This window comes from Poecile atricapillus, chromosome 2, assembly GCF_030490865.1.
Source record: "Poecile atricapillus isolate bPoeAtr1 chromosome 2, bPoeAtr1.hap1, whole genome shotgun sequence".
In the NCBI taxonomy this organism is placed as follows: Eukaryota; Metazoa; Chordata; class Aves; order Passeriformes; family Paridae; genus Poecile; species Poecile atricapillus.
The window spans coordinates 78,328,527-78,350,296 of record NC_081250.1 but is presented as its reverse complement, the minus strand read 5'-3'; the positions used below and the strand labels follow the sequence as shown (position 1 = coordinate 78,350,296).

The 21,770-nt window shown below is 44.1% G+C and overlaps 1 protein-coding gene across 1 annotated transcript in view; it reads right to left on the bottom strand.

Moving 5' to 3' along the window:
• Positions 1 to 18,924, bottom strand: part of ANKH (ANKH inorganic pyrophosphate transport regulator) — a 104,005-nt gene extending 85,081 nt beyond the window's left edge. Inside the window, exon 1 of the mRNA XM_058830847.1 lies at positions 18,415 to 18,924. Coding sequence (XP_058686830.1) covers positions 18,415 to 18,510 — 96 coding nt within the window. The 5' untranslated portion in view covers positions 18,511 to 18,924. The remainder of the gene's footprint in view (positions 1 to 18,414) is intronic.
• Positions 18,925 to 21,770: the final 2,846 nt, after the last annotated feature.

The following is a 21,770-nucleotide window of genomic DNA, read 5'->3' as shown; positions in this document are numbered from 1 at the left end:
GATAAAGGAGTTGGAAAGAAAATTTATTGCCTCTTTTTCTTAAAGGCTTTCCTTTTCATCCTTGACAGTGCTAACAGGACCTTCACTGCTGAAGCTATTGGATTTCTTTTGAGTGTCTTATTACTTGGTGTCATTAACAAGATAAGTTATCCTTTCCTAAATCTCCTCCTCCTGTTCACTTTCAAGGGTCATGTTTTTGCATGGCTTCAATGTTAATGTGGAGAAAGTTCCCACTCAGCATAGCAAAATTCTACAGGCTATCTTGGATTAAAAGTGCACTTACTGGTCATGAATCTTCATGTATCTTTTCTGTGGGTATCAGATATTACAGACAGCCAAAAAGTTCCAGTGAGCCAAAAAGAACTGGAGCTGCTTTTATGTCATGTGATACTCCTTTCTTTTACCCAGGTTTCTGTCTCTCTATGTTCAGTTTGGAAACCCAGCATTGAGCCCAGTATTCACATTCCCTGTGGGGACTATTTCTGATGACTTCACGGTTTCATAATGACATTGAGCAACATCTGACATCTATCTGCAATGGCTGCAGCCACTTCTATTTCCAGACGGGCTTTAGTCTGCTTAGTTAACAGTGATGCAGCAAATTCCTAACTCACTACCAAGAGTGAATGAAAAAGACCAGTCTTTTAAAAAGACTGGGAAAGAAAGAAAGAAAATCAGTTTTCTACTTTCTAAGGACATTGCTGCCTTCTGTGTTTACAGGGATCATCATGACTATTCAAGGAGTGAAGATATTTAGGGAAATACCAAATTTGCACCCATTCTCCCATGCATTAATGTAGTAATTAGGAGTGATCACAGAGATGAAAAGGGAACAGCTATGCTGCAGGGAGATTTCAACCTTCCTGAGTCTAGGATGTAAGTATAAGGTAAGCAAATCTGCCACTTTATTTGTGGAAAACTGAACATTGTCCTGATTAACAACAACAACAAAAGTCAACTTAAGAGCCTTTATAAAGGTGAGAGGATTCACCACTTTGCACATATGGTAGTGACAGAGTACAACTAAAGTTTTGCCTACCCCTCTCCCTGGCTATCCCTCCTGAGCAAGGCTGGAGTAGGACCAGGTGATGGCCATGGGTCAGAGCAGGTAGGACACATCTCATGGTCCGGCCTCTTGCTGCCATTTGCTGTCAGCAGAGTAACTGGACTGTGCTTCATCAGTGCTCAAACACTTGCATGTATGTGGTGAAACTAAAAAGAATCCCAAAGCCCCCCAGTGAAATAAAAGTCCCTCTTCCCTCAGCCTCATCTCACCCAAATGAAAATGCAGAATCTCTCAGACACGGAACTAAGATTCTCATGTTTCAGCATTGGCTTATCTTATATCACACATTGTTCTAGTGACAGTACAAGAACATTTTAAAATCACATTTTTAACTTACTAGAACAACACCAATACAGCTTCTTAGCAGCCCAGTCATGGAGACGCCAACAAATTTAATGCCCACACTTCTAAAATGCCACATTTTTGAAAGCACTGTGTCTTCTGAAACTTGTAATATATTTTTTTTTCTTTTTCATTACTGTAATAATGGTTGCTTTACTTTCAGAAGGATCAAAGCAACATAATTCAAATGGATGGAAATACACAGACTGAGACTTTCAAAGTGGCCAACAGAAGACAGGCATATCTCTTCCAGTGCTCTCAATACAGTCTGGATGCTTCCATCTTTAAAAGGATTTTCATATGACAACAGCATCTTGCTATTTGGAATGCTGGGAGAAGACATAAGCAATGAGAAAAAGGGAAGGTATTTTATGTTTTAGATTTTCCTAAATCATAAATTTTCCTAAATCAATAGCAATGACAAGATGATCAACTTCGATTTATCATTAGCATGCAAAACAGAAAAAATTAGTAGATCGGCTGTCCTGTGAACAACAATAAAAGGGCATTAGCAAACTCTTCCAAATTTTGTTTAACATATATATTTGAATGAATTTCTTTATGAAACTGAATATACATTGTCTTCTCTCATTATGTTTTTCTCATTCTATTGAGCTACCTCCATCCCTGAGCTGATCCTTCTGTCCCTTTCCCCGCCCCCTGCTCATTTCTGCTGGAGCAAAAAATGAACAGAGCTCCATTTGTTCACCAGTGCCAGCAGCAGAAGCAGAGGCAGCAATGTCAGCCCTGCAGAAGCAGCCCCCTGCCTCTGTGTCCCAGGCTGAGGGGACACCTTCCATTTTTGGGAATCATGAGAGAAGAGGGTTTGTGAAGGTCTCAAGTAAGCAATGACCCATTTTAAAGAAGGCAGAAATACTGACAAACAAGTATTTTAGAAACACAGCATATTCAGATTAAGAAATTTACTACCTTCCCTTCACAAAGGGAGTGGAAACTACTTGCAGGGGTGTAGGCTTCACTCCTTTGTGGTGCTCCAGGCACACCTGCAATAGCATGACTTTCATTAATGCAATCCTAAAAACAAGTTGTTCAACTTCCCTGACCCTTCTCGTTCCAGAGTCTCATCATTCTGGTAAGCTGTGAGCCTTCCTCATTTCCAGTTTAAAAGCATTCATTGTCTGTTCACAGTCGTATATTGCTACTCAATTTCCTCTTGTTTGCAGGTAGGCTACCATCTTCCCATGAGAAAACACGATCCCATCTCCCTCACAGACAAACACCTTAAGCACGCTCTACCTTTCTTTGCTGGGCTACAGAAACCAAAATCTTTCAGTTTTACCTCCTCAGATAAGATGATGAAAAAAACCCCACCATTAATAGCTGGGGTTTCTTTTGCCTAATCTTTTAAACAAGTTTGAACTGACCTGCCTCAAGTATGTATGGCCATAACTGTGCAAAGTATCCTAGGTGCAATCTCACTTAGAGCATGCATTACCTCTACTGGGGGACAGGTCATCAGATAAATCCTCCAAGACCTTTTATCTTCTGATCTTTATGTTACCCTCATAACTCCTCTTTCCCAGAAAACAGGAGCCCTTTGTGGTTATACTTTAGGCAGCTTGCAATGCTGCAATAGGGAAACATCCATGTGTATTCATTAGGAGAGAACCCTGCTCCAGCAACATTAGAGGTTTGCAATTTGAACTTTTAAGAGTGCTAGGCAAGCCAAAACCTATATGCTACTGAAGCTGTTATTTCACTAACTTGTTTATTCAGAATACTTTCTCATAGCTGCATGTTTTGAGTCCTCCTATCATACAGTTGTCCTCCATGCTTCTGCTTCATATTTTTCTTCATTATCAGCCTTTGTAGAAACACTATCAGCAATATCTGTAAGGGAGATTTTCAGAAAGAGTCTTAAGATCAGTGTTGGCTCAGCACAAGTTTAATTTAGAACATGTGATGTGTCTGACTCACACTGTGCTATTCATGCCATCCATCCCTAATTTGGAACAAGCCTAGTAGTTTAGTTATGACCTGAAAATGTCTGAGTACAAATTATAGATAGCATTTTAAAAATATTTATAATGTTAAAAATGGTAATGAACATCAAAGTCCCCCAAGGAATGCACAGGTTCATAATGGGGACGTTTCTGTCTGAAGCCTATAGCGAGCACCTTCACAACACCTGGATCTCTCTGCATGTTATATTCATGCCCACATACAATTGACTGAGCTTCACATGCTTCTCCCAGGTTTCCTTCAAGGACTGTCTTTGAAAGAATACACCAAAGAACAGAAATACTCTCTGATCCAAAAGGCGCTTTGTTGAGATTAGATTCTCTCAGCACTAGAGCATCTTTATCCCTGGCCATGCAGGTAAGAAAACGTTCCTGATGAGCCACAGCAATGAGACCTAACAGCAGGGCGAAGAGGCATGTGGGGAATGCAGGCAATGTTATTCTTGTCTGTGATCCAGAAATTGGCTTTAAGACTTAGTGAGAATAATCACTCTGACCTTGGATTGTAGGTTCTTTGAAAAAAGCCACCAGTGAGGACACCAGGCATTTATCATGTGCCATCAGACATCAGCATGCAGGAACAAAAATTTCACTGCTTCTCCTACATGGCATCATGCTGAGCAGGAATTCAAAACAGGCCACCTGGGTGAGGATGAGAGGGAGCCATGATCAAGTGGTGAAGTAGTCACAGCCATGCCTTGCCAGCACTGTGACATCCCAGTCCTAGAGAAAAAGTATCTGAACCAGGCTGACCTAGACCTGGCTCTGACATGGTGGGATGGGAAAGAAGGAACACATACAGCCTCGCTAGAACCGCATGTCTGATGGAAGACGCGGTCAGCATGGACCCTTTGCTAGATAAAAGTCTTGCAGCTTTACAAAGCTCCCATTCTTCATTTGAAGTCTGGCTGTCTCACATGAGATAAATACCTGTACATCAGCTGAAGTGGGGCCTACATTTAAAGCTCACAAATATAAAGAAGATTTCTAATTAAGCCTTTCTTTTCCTGAACCAGGCCTCTTGTTTGCAAGGAAGGAATCTGTTGGGGGCAGGCAGTGGGCACCTTGCTGCCGTGCTTACTGTGGACTGCTTGTCTGTAAGCAGCAATGGGATGTGCCTTGGAGGCAGCGTGTGGACAGGCACAGAAAAGGAAAAGCAGAGGAGACAAAAGAAGAGCAGGTGTTTGAAGCTTACAGACTACTGTGGACTAAAAAAAGGGCAGTAAATAGAAGGCAGGATGACAAGGTGGAGGGACAGGAACTATCCAGGGCCACCAAGCAGAGCAGTGCATGGGAGGCTCCAGCCAAGGGCTGAAACCAAAAAAAATCCTGTCTCAAATAAATGTGTGTAAACAAAGTGCCAAAAACAGACAGTAAAAGATGAGATTGATGATGCTTGATCCTTCAGGGTTCAGCTTGGCAGGCTGCAGATGCCAGACTGTTGGTTATGGCGCTGCATCACTGCACTGCCACAGAAGGATTCAGTGGAAGACAAAAAAAGGATTGAATTGAGGGCAGCTCCCTATTTTTATATCCTGTTTCTTTCTCAATGGTTGTTCTCTTTCTTTCACAAAGGAATTGCAAAACAAAGGGATATACACAGAAGATTTGAGATTATAGAATCTTATCTGGCTGAAACAGAAAGAAGGAAAGTGTAGAGGTATTTGATTCTAAACGTCAAGAGATTATAGAGACACTATTCTTCATGGAAAGCAAACAAGGGACAGTCATGCTTGCAGTTGCCTTTGAAACCAACTCCCAGAAGTTGCAATAGTAACCTCTTGCAAAACAACTACTAATCCATTCTTGTAATTGTTCCAACCTCTCTCTGCATCCCTCACCCCTATGCTGTGTCAAAAGCAAAGGAGAACAGTGTTTAGGGTTCCCTAATGCTGTGTGTTAAGAGTGAAAAAACCAAAACAACAAACTTAAGTATTCTTTGTTCTTCTGGCCACAGACAGAACCACTTCCCTGTCCAGCCAATTTGCTTATTTCTTGTCATAGCACTCCATACTCTTCCATACTCAAGAGATCTCAAGAGACTGTATTAATATCTAATGGTTTCATGTGCTGCTGCTATTCTCTGTTCCTGAAAAAAGGTCAAGGATATTAGTGAGCCATATTTTTTCCTCTATTTATTTCTACAGTTAAGTGTAGGTTATCCTTTAGCACCAGCTGGACAAGTATTGATTTAACATTATTCTCAGTGTTGGTCTCAATACAGAACCTGACCGCCTTCTCATTAAGCTAAACTTGCACTGGCATGCCTCCTCTGTCTACTTTAGACTTCCAGCAGAATGACAGGTAAAAGTTTATAGTTTGTTACTCAGCAAGATATTACTGATGAAATTATGGCCCCACTGTTGCATTGACTGGAGCATTTCAGCCCTTCCAATGCAGTGAAAAGCTTTCATGACCCAGGACTTCTGGGATGTGGTGGTAAAAAGCCAGGGATGTCAGACCTTTCCCTTTCAGACAGCTTGATGTAAATACTTCTTACCACTCATTTCCCCTTCCAAATATCTGGATGCACATAGAATACAACAGACCCCACATCTGCAGATTACTGCAAGCATGACGAAACCCTTTGTCTTAGGTTGCAATGCAAGATGCAACCAAAAGTATGTATCCTATTATCATCTGTTAAAACCAAGTGTGGCAGTGTCCTTTATCTCTCACCCTACCCATCCTCCCTCCAGGGGGATATCTTCTGTTAATGGGCCATTGAGTCTCACTGCATGACTGATAATATTACATCATCCCATACATTACTGGGAGATGCTCCACCCAAGGGGAGGAGCCAGGCATTCCCACCTGGATATACTCTGAAACTCAGACACCACCACAGCCAGCCTTTCTCCACTGGATTCCCAGAGGAAGTCTGTACCAATATACACCCTTCTACAGGATCACTGCTTCAGCAGAACCACATCTGTCACTCCAGGAGGACTGCAGCCACCATTTAATCAGACTGCTATCAACACCCTGACCAAGAGGGTGTCAGGTTGTATTCTGACTCTGTCAGTGTTGGTTTTTTTTGTACTACTGCATTTTTATTTTAATTATCCTAGTAAAGAACTGTTATTCCTATTCTCATGTCTTTGTCTGAGAGCCCCTTGATTTCAAGATTATAATGATTTGGAATGGAGTGGTAACATTTTTTCCATTTTAAGGGAGGTTCCTGCCTTTCTTAGCAGACACCTGTCTTTTCAAACCAAGACACCCTTAGAGCTCAAAGTCACAAATATGTAACTTCATATGAGGTTTCCTTGGCAAAGTCCCGAGGCAATGATTGTGCCTTCGTTAGCTATTTTCTCCTCAGTGATGCAACCACCCACAAAGTGGTAGGAGCTTGCAGCTGACAAAAATGGATGCTGTGATTTGGAAAAGCTAGCCCACAGTGACACTAGCCTTTTCTGGACAGCAACTCAAAGCTCACCAACAGGTCAAGCCTAGCATAAGAAAATGTCAAGCAGGATACCTGCTGTGATTTATCATGAATTTACTTAAAGAGAGAAACATTGGCCTCTGCACAGTATTAACAGAAAAAAATCCACACTACTTATATGAGATCCAGAAGGCACTGCTGATGAAAGCTCTTCCCAAGACTGTTACAATGTTGGAGCATGTCCTAACCACTAGACCATTGACGGCATCTCAGAAAGCTCATATAAGAACAAGACTCTGAATGCTGAAAGGTCGTCATGCTTTCATGCTTTGAAATAAAACACTCTGAAGCAAAATGACTGCCCACGAGTATATAAAGAACAGTGGTACCGAGAATAGGACTGCTCTCAAGGTCACATTTTGAAAAGATAAAATCCATGTGAAAAATCATGGATTCAAAAACAAAACAGCATTTGCACATGCAACATGTACCCAGAGATGTCTCAAACTATTAGCCACAAATCAGGTACATGAGCAGTTACAGCCCATCTCCTTATTTCCTTGACTATTTATTTAGTCCTGCATATAAGTCAGTAGTAAGACAGTATTTTAGCACCACTTGGTGTATAATTCTCCTATAAAGGCAGTCTCCTGTTCACAACATACCCTGTACATGTGTACATGTGCCTTAAAGAAGCATGTGAAAAATGTGTATACCTGGGTCAAAGAAAAAGCTTTTGGTGGATGACTGCCTTTGGTGCTTTAATGTGCTGAGAAATATTGTGTGGTTTGGATTTTCCTCCTCTTTTAAAGTGAATGCTTAAGATTGCAAAATTATGATGACCCAACGTAACTAGAGGGGAAGCTGACAGTGCTCTCACACTAAATTCCGAGGCCCACATTACCAGTTGGTATGTGCTACTAAGTGCCGAGAAAAATAACCAGAGATGTCAGGTACATCACCTGGCATTTTCACTTCTGTTGGGCAGAGTTGGTGGCTGGTTTGAACTCACCTTCTTAGCTGGCCTCTTGGGCTGAGCAAGTTGCAAATAATTCTAACGTTCAAAGTCATGTCCACAAATGCCACAGTGGAGGAGGAAATGGAATCAGTCCATTGACTGATGGAACAAATTACCCAAGCCAGTAGCAGGATGAGGGCAAAATGGTTGGTCTCTCTGGTAGGAATCAGGAAGAGGTGCTGCACTGCAGCTCCATATTGGTAACAAAGCCACAGACATGTCTGTGTAACTAATACACTCCAGCACCCATGGGACAACCAAGCAAAGGACCAGGAGAACTGAACTGGAAAGGCAGTAAGAAAGGGTAAGTGACAAAGGTCAAGAAAGGGTACAGGGCTGTGGGCATACACCATATGGGATCACAGGACTGAAACCTCCCCTGTGCTTGCCAAAACTTGTCTTACAACACCTAATGTCTTAAAAAAAGACAAGCAAGCCTCCAGCTAAATCTCCCTTACTTCCACACTGAGGACACCTCAACACTCTACCTCTCTCATACTGGAAAGGTTACTGCATTTTGATAAGCTCATTTTGTTTGGATTTTTTCCCCTCACCTCTGCCAGGGAGACCCTAACACAGTGTATTTATTGCTCACTCGGGTAGCAAAGGGCACAATGCCTCCAGTGAATGCTAAATGCAAAATGGAACAATGCTAGAAGGAACAAAACAAAGATTCATAGTCAATACTTCTACTAGCTAGGTAGGTCTGGTTTCTCCCCCTTCAGATCTCTGTACACTGAATCTGGGAGACAGCATGTGAAAAACAGGGTGCTGTGAGAAAACTGTTATCACAGCTTCCAGTTATTAATAAAAGAAATTCCTCACCTCTGAGTTGCAGGTTTTTTACACTTTACCTTAGTAAGGGCCCATAACTACAGCACCCTTCTAAAGTGCACTGAATGCCTTTGCGGAGGATGTGGTTCTCAAGCTCAGGAAATGTGGTCTTCAGGTTTGACCCACCATGTATACCACTTTACAGTGATCACAACACACTTTTTTTTCAGCCTATGTAAAACACCACCACCACCACCACCACCACCACCACCACCTAATGCTGCCTAAAGGTCAGCACTCTTTGTGCCACATTTTAGAAGGAAATAAAGTGTGAGAGGGAAAAACTTCTGCTTTTTAATTGGAAAATAATCTGGAAATCTTTTCAGTTTAAACTGTGTTTACCACCCCAGTCTTTCTCACCAGCGCTGCTCACATTCTTCTCCACAGCAGTGACCTAGCCAACCTTGTTTCCCCGCTTCTCTCCTTCATGACCACACCACAGTTCATACAACTGCAGATGGTTATCAAACTCCCTTTTCCGTCCAAGCTATAAATGCTTCACTTCTATAATCTTTCCTCTTGCGTAACTGACATTTTTTTCCCCTCTCAACAAAACCAAAAATGTGAAGTGTCTTCCCACCCCATGATGCTGCTAACAATTCATTTTCTTTCCAAATGGCCTAAAGGTTTTGTAATTGGTAAGATACTGACAGAGGAAATGGCAATGAGGAACTTGTTCAAGTATTTGTCTTCCATCTGCAGGACAGCAGACTTGAGATCAAAGGCTGCCAAATTCTGGGAGCACATTGGTATGCTATGGCAAGGAAAGCCTTTGCCTTGAGGAGCAAAGATGCCAGGGATGGATCAGAGGCTACCTCACCTTAACTACCCATAACTACAAGAACAGCAGCTACTGTATACTAACACAGAGGTTACAAAAATAAGATATTGGTCACTGGTGTCGCCCTGAAAACTCAGCTTCTGAGCTTGCTGACATGGTTTTCTAAGGACTTTCCCAGGACAGTAACTGTAAACATAGATATGTGTACATTCTTTCTGTTACACGTCTTGTGATGGGCATCTCTCATGGCCAGTGCAGTGAGAAAGTGCTATCCTGACCATCCAATCCCTGGCCATGGTCAGAAGCCTATAAATCCAGGGAGGAAAAATAAACTCTCTTTTTCTCTCATCACACCTCGACGTGTGTCCATGTGATCTGTTCATATTCAGCGGCAACAACTGGTATGCAGCAGAAGGCAGGAGGGGTGAGTAGGGAGTGAACAGGAAAAAGAGCCCAATAAAATCTAGACATAAATGCTGCATTTTCAGGAAAGTAGATGTCAAACGCCATCTTTTAAAATACAAGGGAAGAGCACTGTGTGATGTGGTTGCACCCCTTATACCTACACAAGCTGCCCATCTGACTTGATAAAGGAAAAAAATCAGTCCTGGCTGACAGGCACTGCTGCATTCTACAGCCAGTGATAATCATGCCAGCACATTAAAGCTCAAGTGCAGCCTGCATCTGACTTCATTCACTAATTTAAATGCAAAACACAGGTAAGAAGGCCAGAAGAGAGGCCCTCTCCCTCCCAGCCAAACCTTTCAAATGTATTTGTCAGCAAACAGACTGGCACATATTTTGGTTCAATGAGCTTTCAACTCCACAGAACCCTGTACATTAGGGAATGTTTACAAGGAGCTGGAAACAAGTAATGAAGAAATATAAGACCATGTATGCTCTCCAGCTTCTATGCATGTGAATTTTCTCTGTACTCCACTGAAGATTTTCTGGGCTGTAAAAATTGAAAAGGGTTGAAAAAAACTGCCTTAACAATGCAAAAATACTATGTGAAGCAAAACACTTGAAAATAAGTAGTGTCTTGCAGTTTACTCACTTCCCACGCTAACAGCTGAACTCTTGCTGAACCACTACATCAGTAAAGCCAACTGGATGTGTTGGGCAACAGTGACCACCCTTTCTCCAACTGTAACACTCCAGCCAAAACAGGAACAGTGAATTTTTTGCATCATCTTTGGGAAAATAATTAAAATGGCACTTGAGATTTTACGCCCTTGTGGCACTTATTTTTCAACAAACTGCTCCTTACTCTCCAGTATTTTTCCTTTGTCCTTTTTTTAAAATGCTTTTGCAAATGCTGTGGAAAACAACTGTGCTATTGCAAGTAACATTGCTCTACTTCAGCCCTCTTTGGAACAAAATGCATATTTACACCTGGAATTATTCTGTTAATGTTTCACACAGGGTCTTTTATTCTGCACTACATTGGGAGGGAACTCAACAAGAAAGAGTGCACATATAGAAAAACTCTATAGCAAAGTAGTGACAACCTACAGAAAATCTAAAAGAGAGGAGACACCAAAAAGGAGACAGATCATGGGAAAACTGCAGAGCTTTGCTGTTTTGGACACTGAAGTGCACAGGTTATTTACATCTATTATGGTGGTTCTTTTTAATTCTCTATCTAATGGTTATCTGAAAAGACAGTGGTGGTGTCTAAAACCATAGTTAGAGCAATATCATGCCAGTAGAAAATCAAGTGAGCAGAAAGAAGTGCAATGTGATAATCTAATTGCATATTAACATTCCTGCTTCCCTCACCCCAAAATCCAAGTTTCCAAGTACTAAGAGCATGAGTTAGCAATGGCTAATTAAATTGCTTGTTGAAATATAAGATTACAAAATTCCCGTATTTTTTAAAGAAACACATGTTCTGATATGTCATTTAAACTGGAATTGAGCTCAGCAATAATATCTGTTATTTAAAAACATCACAGATTTCTCAAAGTAGCTGCAAAGCGAAATCTGTTTGGAATTGCTCAGTTTTATGCACGGAGTTTTCTGCATGAGCTGGCAGATATATTTAAATTTCTATTTATACAGCAACTTACATCCATGTTTTACAAATATTAATGAATGTACTTTGTAACTGCCTTGTGAAACACATCACTATTTTAGAACTGACGAAACACAAAGAGAAATGTCTTGTCTAGAATCAAGATAGGAACAGATACAATCTGCACTTTCAGAACTGGAGCCTTGAGTGTATGCCTTCTTTGAATATAAAAAGACACTTTATCTTTAGTCATAAGATTGGCCATGTCTTATAAGCCTTTGTATACAACCAAGTTCTTCAGGCAGCAGCAAAATGAGGAATGATTAAAAAGAAATCAGTTCAGACCAAAGCAATGTGAAAAGAAATCACCTTTCTTGGTTTTGGAAAAAGGTAGCAAAAAGAAATAAATAAGAAAAGCCCCGAAACAGAGCAAATGGTCAGTTCACTTCATGACCAAAAGTTTTACTTCAGTGATTTCTCATGATGCAGAATACAGTGATTCAAACCCCTTTCAAAATTTCAGTTTTGAACACATTTTAAAATTAGACTTGGGGTATTTTCAACTCCTGATTTCAACTCCTGATACTGAACTCTAGTTCTCTAGATTTTCACTGGTATAGGGGGGAGAAGCCAACTTCCCTATCTCTGAAATAAGCATGAGAAGTATTTGGTTACCCTATGCACCTTTTTCAGTGATATCCAATGATATTATGACTGGAGTATCTCCAGTGAGGGCCCTCCAGCCTAGAAACTGGGACTGCTTGGCAGACTTGCTTTGTCTCCCACTGCATGAGTTAGTCTTCTGATAGGGAAAATAATTTCCACCCCACAGACCACAAAGTTTTATTTTCAAGCAACCTGGTGGGCAAATATCATTTGAACTTACAGTTTTGAGATTAATTAAATAACTTCATTAAAAAGTGTCTGGTTGGTGCTGCATGGAGTTGTTTTTCCCTCCCCTCCTTCCAACCTGCCCTGAAAATAAGCTTGCTCTATAGACAGCAAGTTCCTTCAGACATACTTCATGGTTATCATCAAGTACAAAACCTGCCCGTTCCTAACAGTGAAGCATAAGAAAGTACAAAGAAGTCCCTAGAGCCAAGTTGACACAGCCAAGGGAGGGTGGAGGCAGGGAACTGGATGGTTTTGTGAAGGAAGGAGAGAGCAGGATAAAAAAAAAAAAGGGAAGCTACTGACAAATGAAGCAAAACAGGTCCTAGCTCAAGATTATGGATTTTACACTATGGCAACATGGAGCACTGCAGGGAATGGACACCTCATTAGTAGTGCATTTTCATTTCTAGTACCATGTGAAATCTCCAGTGGTGATAGCCCCAGTGCTCTTTATAACCTGTTTATTTTGTATAGATATTGGTTTAGCTGCCAGGAATAAGTCTTTGTCACCTTTAAGAACATTAGTGCTTTGTTGAGATTTGGCTTTTATCTGCAGATGTTTTATGAGATCTTTGACTTCTTCCCAGATCTCAGCATGCACTGCTTGCTGTGAAATGCCAGCAAATGCTCTGTGTGAGTGGTGAATGCAATGCCTGGTGTGTAACACCCGCTGAACTAACACAGACATATAAGCCTAATTAATCTCTTGGGCAGTCTCAAGAGCTGTCCACGTGGTCTAGAGCCCACCTAGCACTGGTGTGAAAACTCCGTGCTTGGCAGGTGAGCATTTAGGAGCCAGGGCTGGAGGGCTCAGGCTGGAATGCATAGGGAAGGAAAGCTGCGCTGCTCACAGACAAGTCTCTGGAAACAGCACTGAGGTAAATATCCTGAAAGTTGCTACTTCAGGTGTGTGGTTTGGTTTTTAATCCTTCATAGAGGATCTCACCTGGATTTGCTCACTCTAAACAGGAAAGTTAGATATATTTCAGTGGTCATTCCTAGTTATTTCCCTGACTATTTGCCTTGTGAATTCTGCAAGAGAAACTACTTGAAAATAATGACATGGAAAATAATAACAAAAACAAATTTCTGTTGATAATATACTCTGTATGTTTCCTTCTTCAGCATAATTTTATCAAAATTTAATTTAAAATGCTGTGTAGTTCACATTCATTTACAATAAATAGGACATTTCCATCACCCTACCCCATTAGTACTGTGGTTGCGGCAATAACATACAGTCATGTTGTACACCAATTATAGGACGCTGTTAGCTTCCTTGTTTATATGGTACTGAAGTCCTACACAATTTAAACGAGTCCCTGACCTCTTACAATATCAATAGCAGCAGTACTTTGCACTCATACAGCACCTTTAATCTCAGAGTGCTTCTGACACACAAATTTTCATTACATCTACATACAGGTAGGTGTCTAGGCACACTTCAAAGGCAGGGAAACTGTGCCACGGAAAGGTTACACAACTTGGCACAAATCCCTGGTGAACAGCTGGGAATGTGAACTCTCCCATTACTTGTTTTGAATGTCCAGACAATAATGCTTACACCAAACCAAGCTTCATAAGGCATTAATCAAAATGTTTAACCCCCTACCCAGTTTGCAAATGGCATGGGCAGACAATAAGCTCACTAATTCTTTTTGATACATTATTCATGACTTGTTCTCCTTTTCTGGCAACTTTCTTTTTTTAAGTTAAAAAAATACCAAAAAAACAAGTGAAAAAAAAAAAGACCAAAAAACCCCGATCAAATACAAGAAAAAACCAGCAAGTACTGCAAAATAATTTGGAATCCAAAACACTTAGCATTTTCTTTATGGCTCATCCATTGGATCCCGAGCACTACAACATGGGTAATGTACAGCAAGTTCTCTGCAGGGACCAGAGCACCTGAGTGACCTTCGGAGAAAGTGGCAGCAGGGCCGTGCTTGCTCGGTTTTAGTTTCCAAGTGCCCACAAGCCACTGAACACTGTGTCTGCATACATAAGTTATACTGGCATGCTAAACTGCCCGGCCAACAGCTACTGACAGTGACACAAACTGATGATCCAGGGGCTGGCTGCATGATAGCTACAAAGCTTAAAAAAAAAAACAAAAAAACCCTCCTACATTTCCCATTGATAATTAAGGGACTACTGCAAACAGGCCTTGAGACTACTGCTCCCTGCCTGGCTTGGCCAACCCATGAGGCTCAGAAAGAGTTACCAGCCACCTCTGCAAACTGCATTTAGCACTGCCTAAGTTTGAGTCCACGCTTCTGACAAAGTTTGTGAATTCATGCATACCTCAGCTTTCCCCCTCTGTAAAAGTGCTGATGCAAATACACACTTACGTTACAAGTCAGGGCACCAGAATATATGTGAGCAGCTCTGGAACTGTGTTAAAAGGAAAACTGATGTGGGTGGTGATGGATTTCTGAGCCTACAGGGTAGCAATGTTGTTTTTTGCTGGTTGAGTTGTTTGAGGCTGTGTTGCTCTCCATCACATAGGAGGCATTTATTTATTTATTTATAAGCAAGTACATCCAACACTTTCCAAGACAGACAGAATTTTAAATTCAGAACTTTGCTCTCCAATGACTGAGCTCTACATACAACAGTAATTATTGTGAATCTCAAGGTAAGATGTTGAGAGCTGAAAGCTCCTCTCAACGGCAGAATAAAAGAGACCATCTCTCTTCTGGCGGTGTTAAGCTCTTGGGATGAAAAATGCTCTGTTGTGTATACTTGTGTTTGCATGCATATACCTGGAGAAAAAAAAATACATAGAGATGTGTGCACATGAACACACACATTACTGACACACAGAGACACAGATTTGAGTGGAGAAGGAACATTTAGCCAAAATATTTGAGACTATTTTCCTGAAGGCTGTACTCTTAGCAAGAAAGGTGTTTAATTTCATAAAAGCCATGTAGCATCGTAAATAAACTGGAAATGGGTTGCAGAAGGGAATCAAGAAAATAAGTAAGTTAGAAATGGTTTATCTTTCTAATATTCTGGTAATTTTAAATTTATTACCTGCTCATGCATCAGGACTACTTTTTTTAGTAGAGGAAGAAGAATTAGGTGTTTGTCTGAGAGACTTTATGAGGTGAAGAAATGAGGTCAGGTCACTAGATTGGAGTAGCTCTGTAATATAACCTTGTCCTAGAGCATTGTTGGATTAGAGTCCAGGGTCAACAGGAGGCTCCTCACTGGCTGTAGCAGTTCTGGAAGTGACTTCAGGAGATGAGCTCGTTAACAGTTATTTAGCACTGCACCAGCATTTTTCACTTCCTGTAAACTAAACAGACTTGCCCTACGAAACATCTTATATGGAGAAATGGGACAGCTTTAACCTATGTTCTGCAAACAATACCTAGAGGCATCTGCATACCAATGATCTGGTAATTTTCTGGTGAAGTTTGCTATTGACTACAATTACTCAACACTCAGAAAAGCTTCTCAAGGTAATAGGAAAAAAAAAGATGTGATTCTCCTTGTTTCTCACTTTTCAATCTGACATCTAGTAGTATCAGGTTTTGCTAAGAAGACTCTGCTTTGAACACTCTACTTCCAAATACTCTCCCCACTTGACGGAGCAATGTATGAATTAAAAAGGTTTATGACTTATAGAATTTCCTATTCATCTCTTCTTCCCTGGTCAGGCAAGGTCCTTCTTCTCCCTAATTTTTTACAGTAATTTCTTACTTCTGACCTGCAGTTCTCCTGTCTCTTTTACAGAATTGTCCAGGGCAAGTAACATTCCTTCATGCAAATTTTACTTCCCTTACCATTGTTATAAATCTGTGCGATCTGCAGGACACATTCAAAGGAGGGGGTACTGCAGCCTCTGCAGAGCTATCTGTTGGCACACCCATTCTCTTCTATGTTGCTTCCATTCATCCCTACCTAACATCAAAATTATTACATTTTTTGAAAATGTAAAGCAGAAAGGTGACTGGCTCAGCAAGTCAATGTACTTTCAACCTCCCAAGTCCAACCGTAATGCCATACATGTGCAAAAAGTAACTTCATGTATTACATAGAGGAAAATAAAATCACTGTCCTTCTGCCTGTAAGACTAACCCTCCAGACCTGGAGTAGCTTGTCTCTGCTTCATGTAGGTAAGGCTGGTAGAAACACTGTATTTCCAGTTTCTGTTCTTGAGAGAAGCTAGAGTTCTAGCAGGCTGGATTCCCCCCTTTTCAATTAAATATCTCCCTAGGCAGCCATATGAGACAAGGGATAGCCCCAACTCTCCTGAAGGGCCAATTCTATGACTTGGCTATCGAACAAAGCACATTCTTGAAGATATTTTTGTCCCTAACATTGTCGAAGTTGCTTAAGTGTTGACATGTATCATTCACAGATCAAAATCCCTCCTATGTCACCGGTACCCAGCCAGACAGAAGGACCCTTGCTTAATATAAAACTATTTGCAAGTTTTTGAAATCCTGGTTCAGAGCACACTGAACCCAAAGGGATGTTTTTTTATAGGCTGACATTTATCTTGAATCGAGCTGACCTTGTATGAAGCAAACTGTATGAATGCACCTGTCATACTCAGTTTGCTAAGTGCACTGCTTTCAATTTAACTTCTGCCGTATGTTATTAACATGGCATAGTTATTAGCATCTAAATCTCCTTTTCCTTTGTGATTTCTATACTTAGATTTCCCTTCCCTCCCCTCCCTCCCCCCCAGTATGTTTTAAAGAGTACTGACTTAGTAGGAAAGCATGTAGTTGTTAGACAAAGATGGAATTGTATTTTTTAGTATTGCAGTTTATTTAAAGGACTAGGAATCAAAATGTGATTGACAAAGCCATGACAAACATATGATTAATGTTAGCTGGTTTTTCCCACTGTAGTATTTTTGCTTTCACTTTTTCATTACAAATGCTTGAACGTACCCACTAATTTTCTGATACCTTCGCTCAAGAAGCACAGGAGCAAATGTATATTCTTCTTAGCCAAACCGAGTGACTTAGGACAAGGCTAAAGCTATTTGGTGTGCAATACCTGGAGTGGCTGTCCAGCTTAACACTTGTGAGTAAGTAGTAGTGCATACCTTGCTACTAAAAATGCAATGACAGGTCCTATACAGTGCAGCCTAACGCAAGACCTAACACGGGGCCTGGACTGTCACAGATCCCGAAACGTGAGAGCAGAGGTGCCCCAGTGCAGCGGCAAACGAGCACTAGCTCGGGCAGGGGAGTGGGTACGTCAAGCACTGAACGTGTTCTCGGTGCAAACGCAGCAAGCGGAGACTGGGAGGCCGAACTTGGATGGCTGCATGTCAGGGAGATAGGCTGACGGCGGGTTCGGATACACCGGGCTATCTGCCCGTGGCAGGGGACAGCCTTAGGACACCAACACCGCTGCAGAACTGCAGCAGCGCTGAGGCGCACAGAACACCGCCGGGGGCAGGGGTTCAGCCGGAGATCCACCTGCCTGAAGCCCCGCCGGGAAGTCGCCCCCTCCCCGAAGGGGTGCGGAGCGGCTCCCCGCGGGATGCCGCGGCGGGGGCTCTCGGCGGCGGGGCCCGAACGGCTGCGGCAGCGGCGGCGCCGCGGGGCGGGGGGGCCGCGGCTCCCCTTCGGCAGCGGGCGGCGACAGCCGGGTCGCCCGCCCTGCGCCCCGCTCCAGCCGCCGCCGAGCCGCGCTGCACTGCGCTAGGGGCTGCTGCACCTGAGCGGCCGTGTCAGCGCGGGGATAAACCACTGACAGCCCCCGGCCAACGCATTATGTAATTTCAGATTATATAATCCTGAAATGCGAGGGGGAAAAAAATCCCCAAAACAACCCAAGCCCTACCGTCCTTCCCCGGGCATCTCCTGGGGGTGCGGGGCAGCCCGTGCTCTCGGGTGGCCGCCGGGGCAGGCTCGCCGGCACCGGCCGCCCGCTGCCCCCACCGGCCCAGGGGCCGCAGTCCCCGCCCGGCGCGATGAGCCGGGGGAGGACGGCGGGGCACGGCTCCGTACGGCTGGCTCTCCGTGCCGTCCCTTCCCGGCGAAGCGGCCGACCGCGACAGCCCCCCGCTGCACGAGGGCGGGCGGGGGAGGTCGCTCCCGGGAGAGGCGCTGCCTTACCTGCTCCCCGAAGTCGATGGCGATGTTAGTGATGCCGAGAGGGACCAGGAACCGGATCAGGGGCCAGTAGTTAGTGAGAGCTGGAAATTTCACCATAGTCCCAGCTGCGCGGTGACCCGCGGCGCATCTGCCGCGGCAGGAGGAAGGGGGGGAAGGATGAAAGGGCACCGGAGGAGGGTGCGTGCGTGTCCCTGTGCGTGTGTGCGGGCGGGGAGGGGGTGGGGGGGAGATAAGGGCGAGGGAGAGGAGTAGCAGAGCCCCCTAAAAATAAAGAGCCGGGGAGCGGGCGGGGGGCCGGTCCGGTCCCTCCCTGCCCGGCGCGGCGCTGGCTGGGCGGCGGGGCGCGCTGTGCTGCCGCCTTAGCAGGAGACCCGAGAGATCAAGTCCATCCCCGCCGCCCTCCTCCTACACAACAATGATCCGCCGCCGCCGCTGCCGCCGCCGCCGCCGCTGCCGGAAAAAAAAAGAGGAGGGACACCGCCGCCAGCCACTCGTGCGGGCAGCGCTGCCATCCTCGGGGCGCGGGGGCCAGGGGAAGGGCCGGGCCGGGCCGGGCCCCCCCCCTCGCCTGACGCTCGCCGGCGGCGGGGCGACGGCCGCGGCGCCGCGCAGGAAAACACCGCCCTCCTCCTCCGCCCCCTCCTACCCCTCCCCGCCGCAGGGACGGCGCAGGCCGCGGTGCGGTGCGGCCGCCGGCGGTGCGGGGCTGTAGTGCGGGGCTCTGCCGCTCCGGGCTGCGCGGGCCGGCGGCGCACGTGGGTTTGACACACGCTCGCAGACGGGCGGCGGCCGCGGGGGAAAGAGCGGCACCGAGAGCTCCTCCCGACTCCGGAGCGGCCGCGCTGCGCCCCCCGCCCGCGGCCGTGTCGGGGTCGGGCCGCGCCCGGCACCTGTCCCCACCTTTCGCCCCGCCGGGGCCCGATGGGCGCCCTGCGCTTCCCCCATTGCGTGGCCGTCGCCCTCCTCGTGCAGCCGGGGCAGGGGAAGGCGTTCCCTGGCCCTGGGCTTGGGGCCTCGGGCAGGGGCACTCATGCAGCTGCAGGAAAGGTGGGGGGGTCCTGAACGAGGCGTCAAGCAGGGTGTCTGACCCACAGCTCTTCTGGTCAAAAACCTGAAATAAATAAATAAACCCTGAACGTTTAGCAGTGTAACGTCTTCAAGAGCTCTGCCCGAGCTCTAGGGAAGGGAATGTGCTCGTGGCCCAAGGGAGCTCGCAGGAGGGCCCTCGTGGCTAGGCGCTGGCTGCCTTCTGAGCCGGGGCCGTGGCAAACCTCGAGGTTTTGCCAGCCCAAGGGTGGGAGAAAGATGAAAAGGCAACCCTCTTCTGAACAACTTGCAGAAATTTCTCAGCGTTTTCAAAACTGCAGGATGGTTTTAAGGTTTCGTTGTAATTGAGTTTTGCTGGGACATTTAGGTTTATGGTGGTATCTTCACCTTGCGCCCTTCAAGGAGAGTTGGCAAATACTTTGGGAAGGTGGGAACCCTATGAGGAGTCAGATACCTATGTCTCATCCTCAGAGGAGCAGTGGTCTGCAGAGCAGTGCTGCAAAGGTTCCCCCTCCCAAAGATAACTGTACTAAAATGTTCCTGTGGCCAAGCACCATTCCACATGTTTGGAGGGTCAGCGACGGGGAGCTGTGAAAATCCCTGGGAGGCAGATGACAGGCTGTGGGGTGGGGCTGGAGTGAAGGAGCCCCTGACTCCTGAGGTGTTTTGGGAGTCAGCCCCAGTTGTGCTGCAGGCTTTTTCACTCCTACAGCTGGAGTTTATCTCACCTTGAGCCGTCGTGAGCACAGAGGAGTGAACTCACATGCCTACAAGAGAGTAAACCTGCCTTCATCCTGTAGATCACTTACAATGCCACAGGCATGGAGTCCTGGAGTGAAGCAGAGAAAAACAGGAGAGGACCATCAGCTGAGAAGAGGGAAGCAGAAGTTGTTTGTGATTGCCTGAGAGTTTCTTTGGATAAACAGCACCAATTCTTCATCACCCTAAGGGAGAGCTAGCCATCTTCAGATGAACCAGTGGTTCATCCATTGGACATCTTTGACCCATGTCCTGCAAGAGGGAACATTCAATCTCCAGCCAAACCGGCTAAAGCTGGACTTGAAGTAGAAACTCGTAGTGATGCAGGGACCTTATGCCAGTTGCCTTGTTTTACTTGTTTGCTTGCACTGAGGTGAATTCCCTGCCAAATTAAACATAGCTTTTTTGTATACTTAGGTGTAAGTCGCAGGTCCTTTTCTTTGAAGCAAGCCTTTTGCCTTTTGAACTCAAGGCTGGATATATATTGAAGCATTAATTCCATATTACATTCTTTCTTCCTAAGAATGTGTATGGTTTTAGATAACTATGTTCCCAGTAAGTAATTTCTTCCTCTTGGAACTAGATTTTATTGGCATTGAGCTCATTCCTCCCTGCCATGGGTCTGAGAACTACTTGCAGATGAAATTATGGAGGAATATTTTTTAAAACTCTATATTTTAAAATGCTTTCTTTGCAAAGTGTTCCTCTTTTGTTTCAGTTTAGAGGGATTATTTAAGGGAAAGAAGTCTTTAGTGCTGTTTTTGAGTCAGAGAAAAGTAAAAGGGATTCCCCAAAGCCACTTGTAAATATATGATTTTAACTTGCCATTTGAAATTCCAGATGAGTTGATGTTTGAAAACTACCTCCTCTAATTCCTGGCAAAAACAAGCCACCCAAAAATTAAAGCTTCTTGAATCAAAACATTTGGACACTGTGTGTCTCACAATATAAAGAATACATGGTGATTATTTGACCAAAAGTCATGTTCACTTGTGGAAATGCTGAGAAACCCAAGCAGTTTAATGTAGTGTAAGAGAAGTGCATCCATGCTGTTTTTTTTTTTTTCATGTGTTCATAAGGTAGTTGATACTTTTCAATTCCACCAGATAATGAATCATGCAGCTTACATCTTCAATTCAATTCCTTCTGATCTGTCACTTGAGGGCTGTGGTTAACTTTCTATCTTACTGCTGCTCAAAGCAGTACAGTTTTATTTTAAGAGTAGTTTTATGTTTTACCTCCTCACATGTACTGAAATGTCCTGGACAAGTGTTAACCAAACTGTTGCTTTCTTGAGTTCCATATTTTAAAATCACTAAACTTACTTAATAAACTGTTAGACAATGTTTTACGTTTGTCTCTCTGCTTCCCATTCATATCTTCTGTTTCTGGGCTGACTGTAGTTTTTGTGTGCTTCTCTTTCAGTCCAGGTCATATTTGCTCCTTGAATTCATTACAGAAACAAAATTGTGTTTGCAACCAAAGAACAAGGATGGTTTCTCACATCTTGAAGTTAGTGGTTTGCTCAGCTGATGAGCTGAGGAAATAGG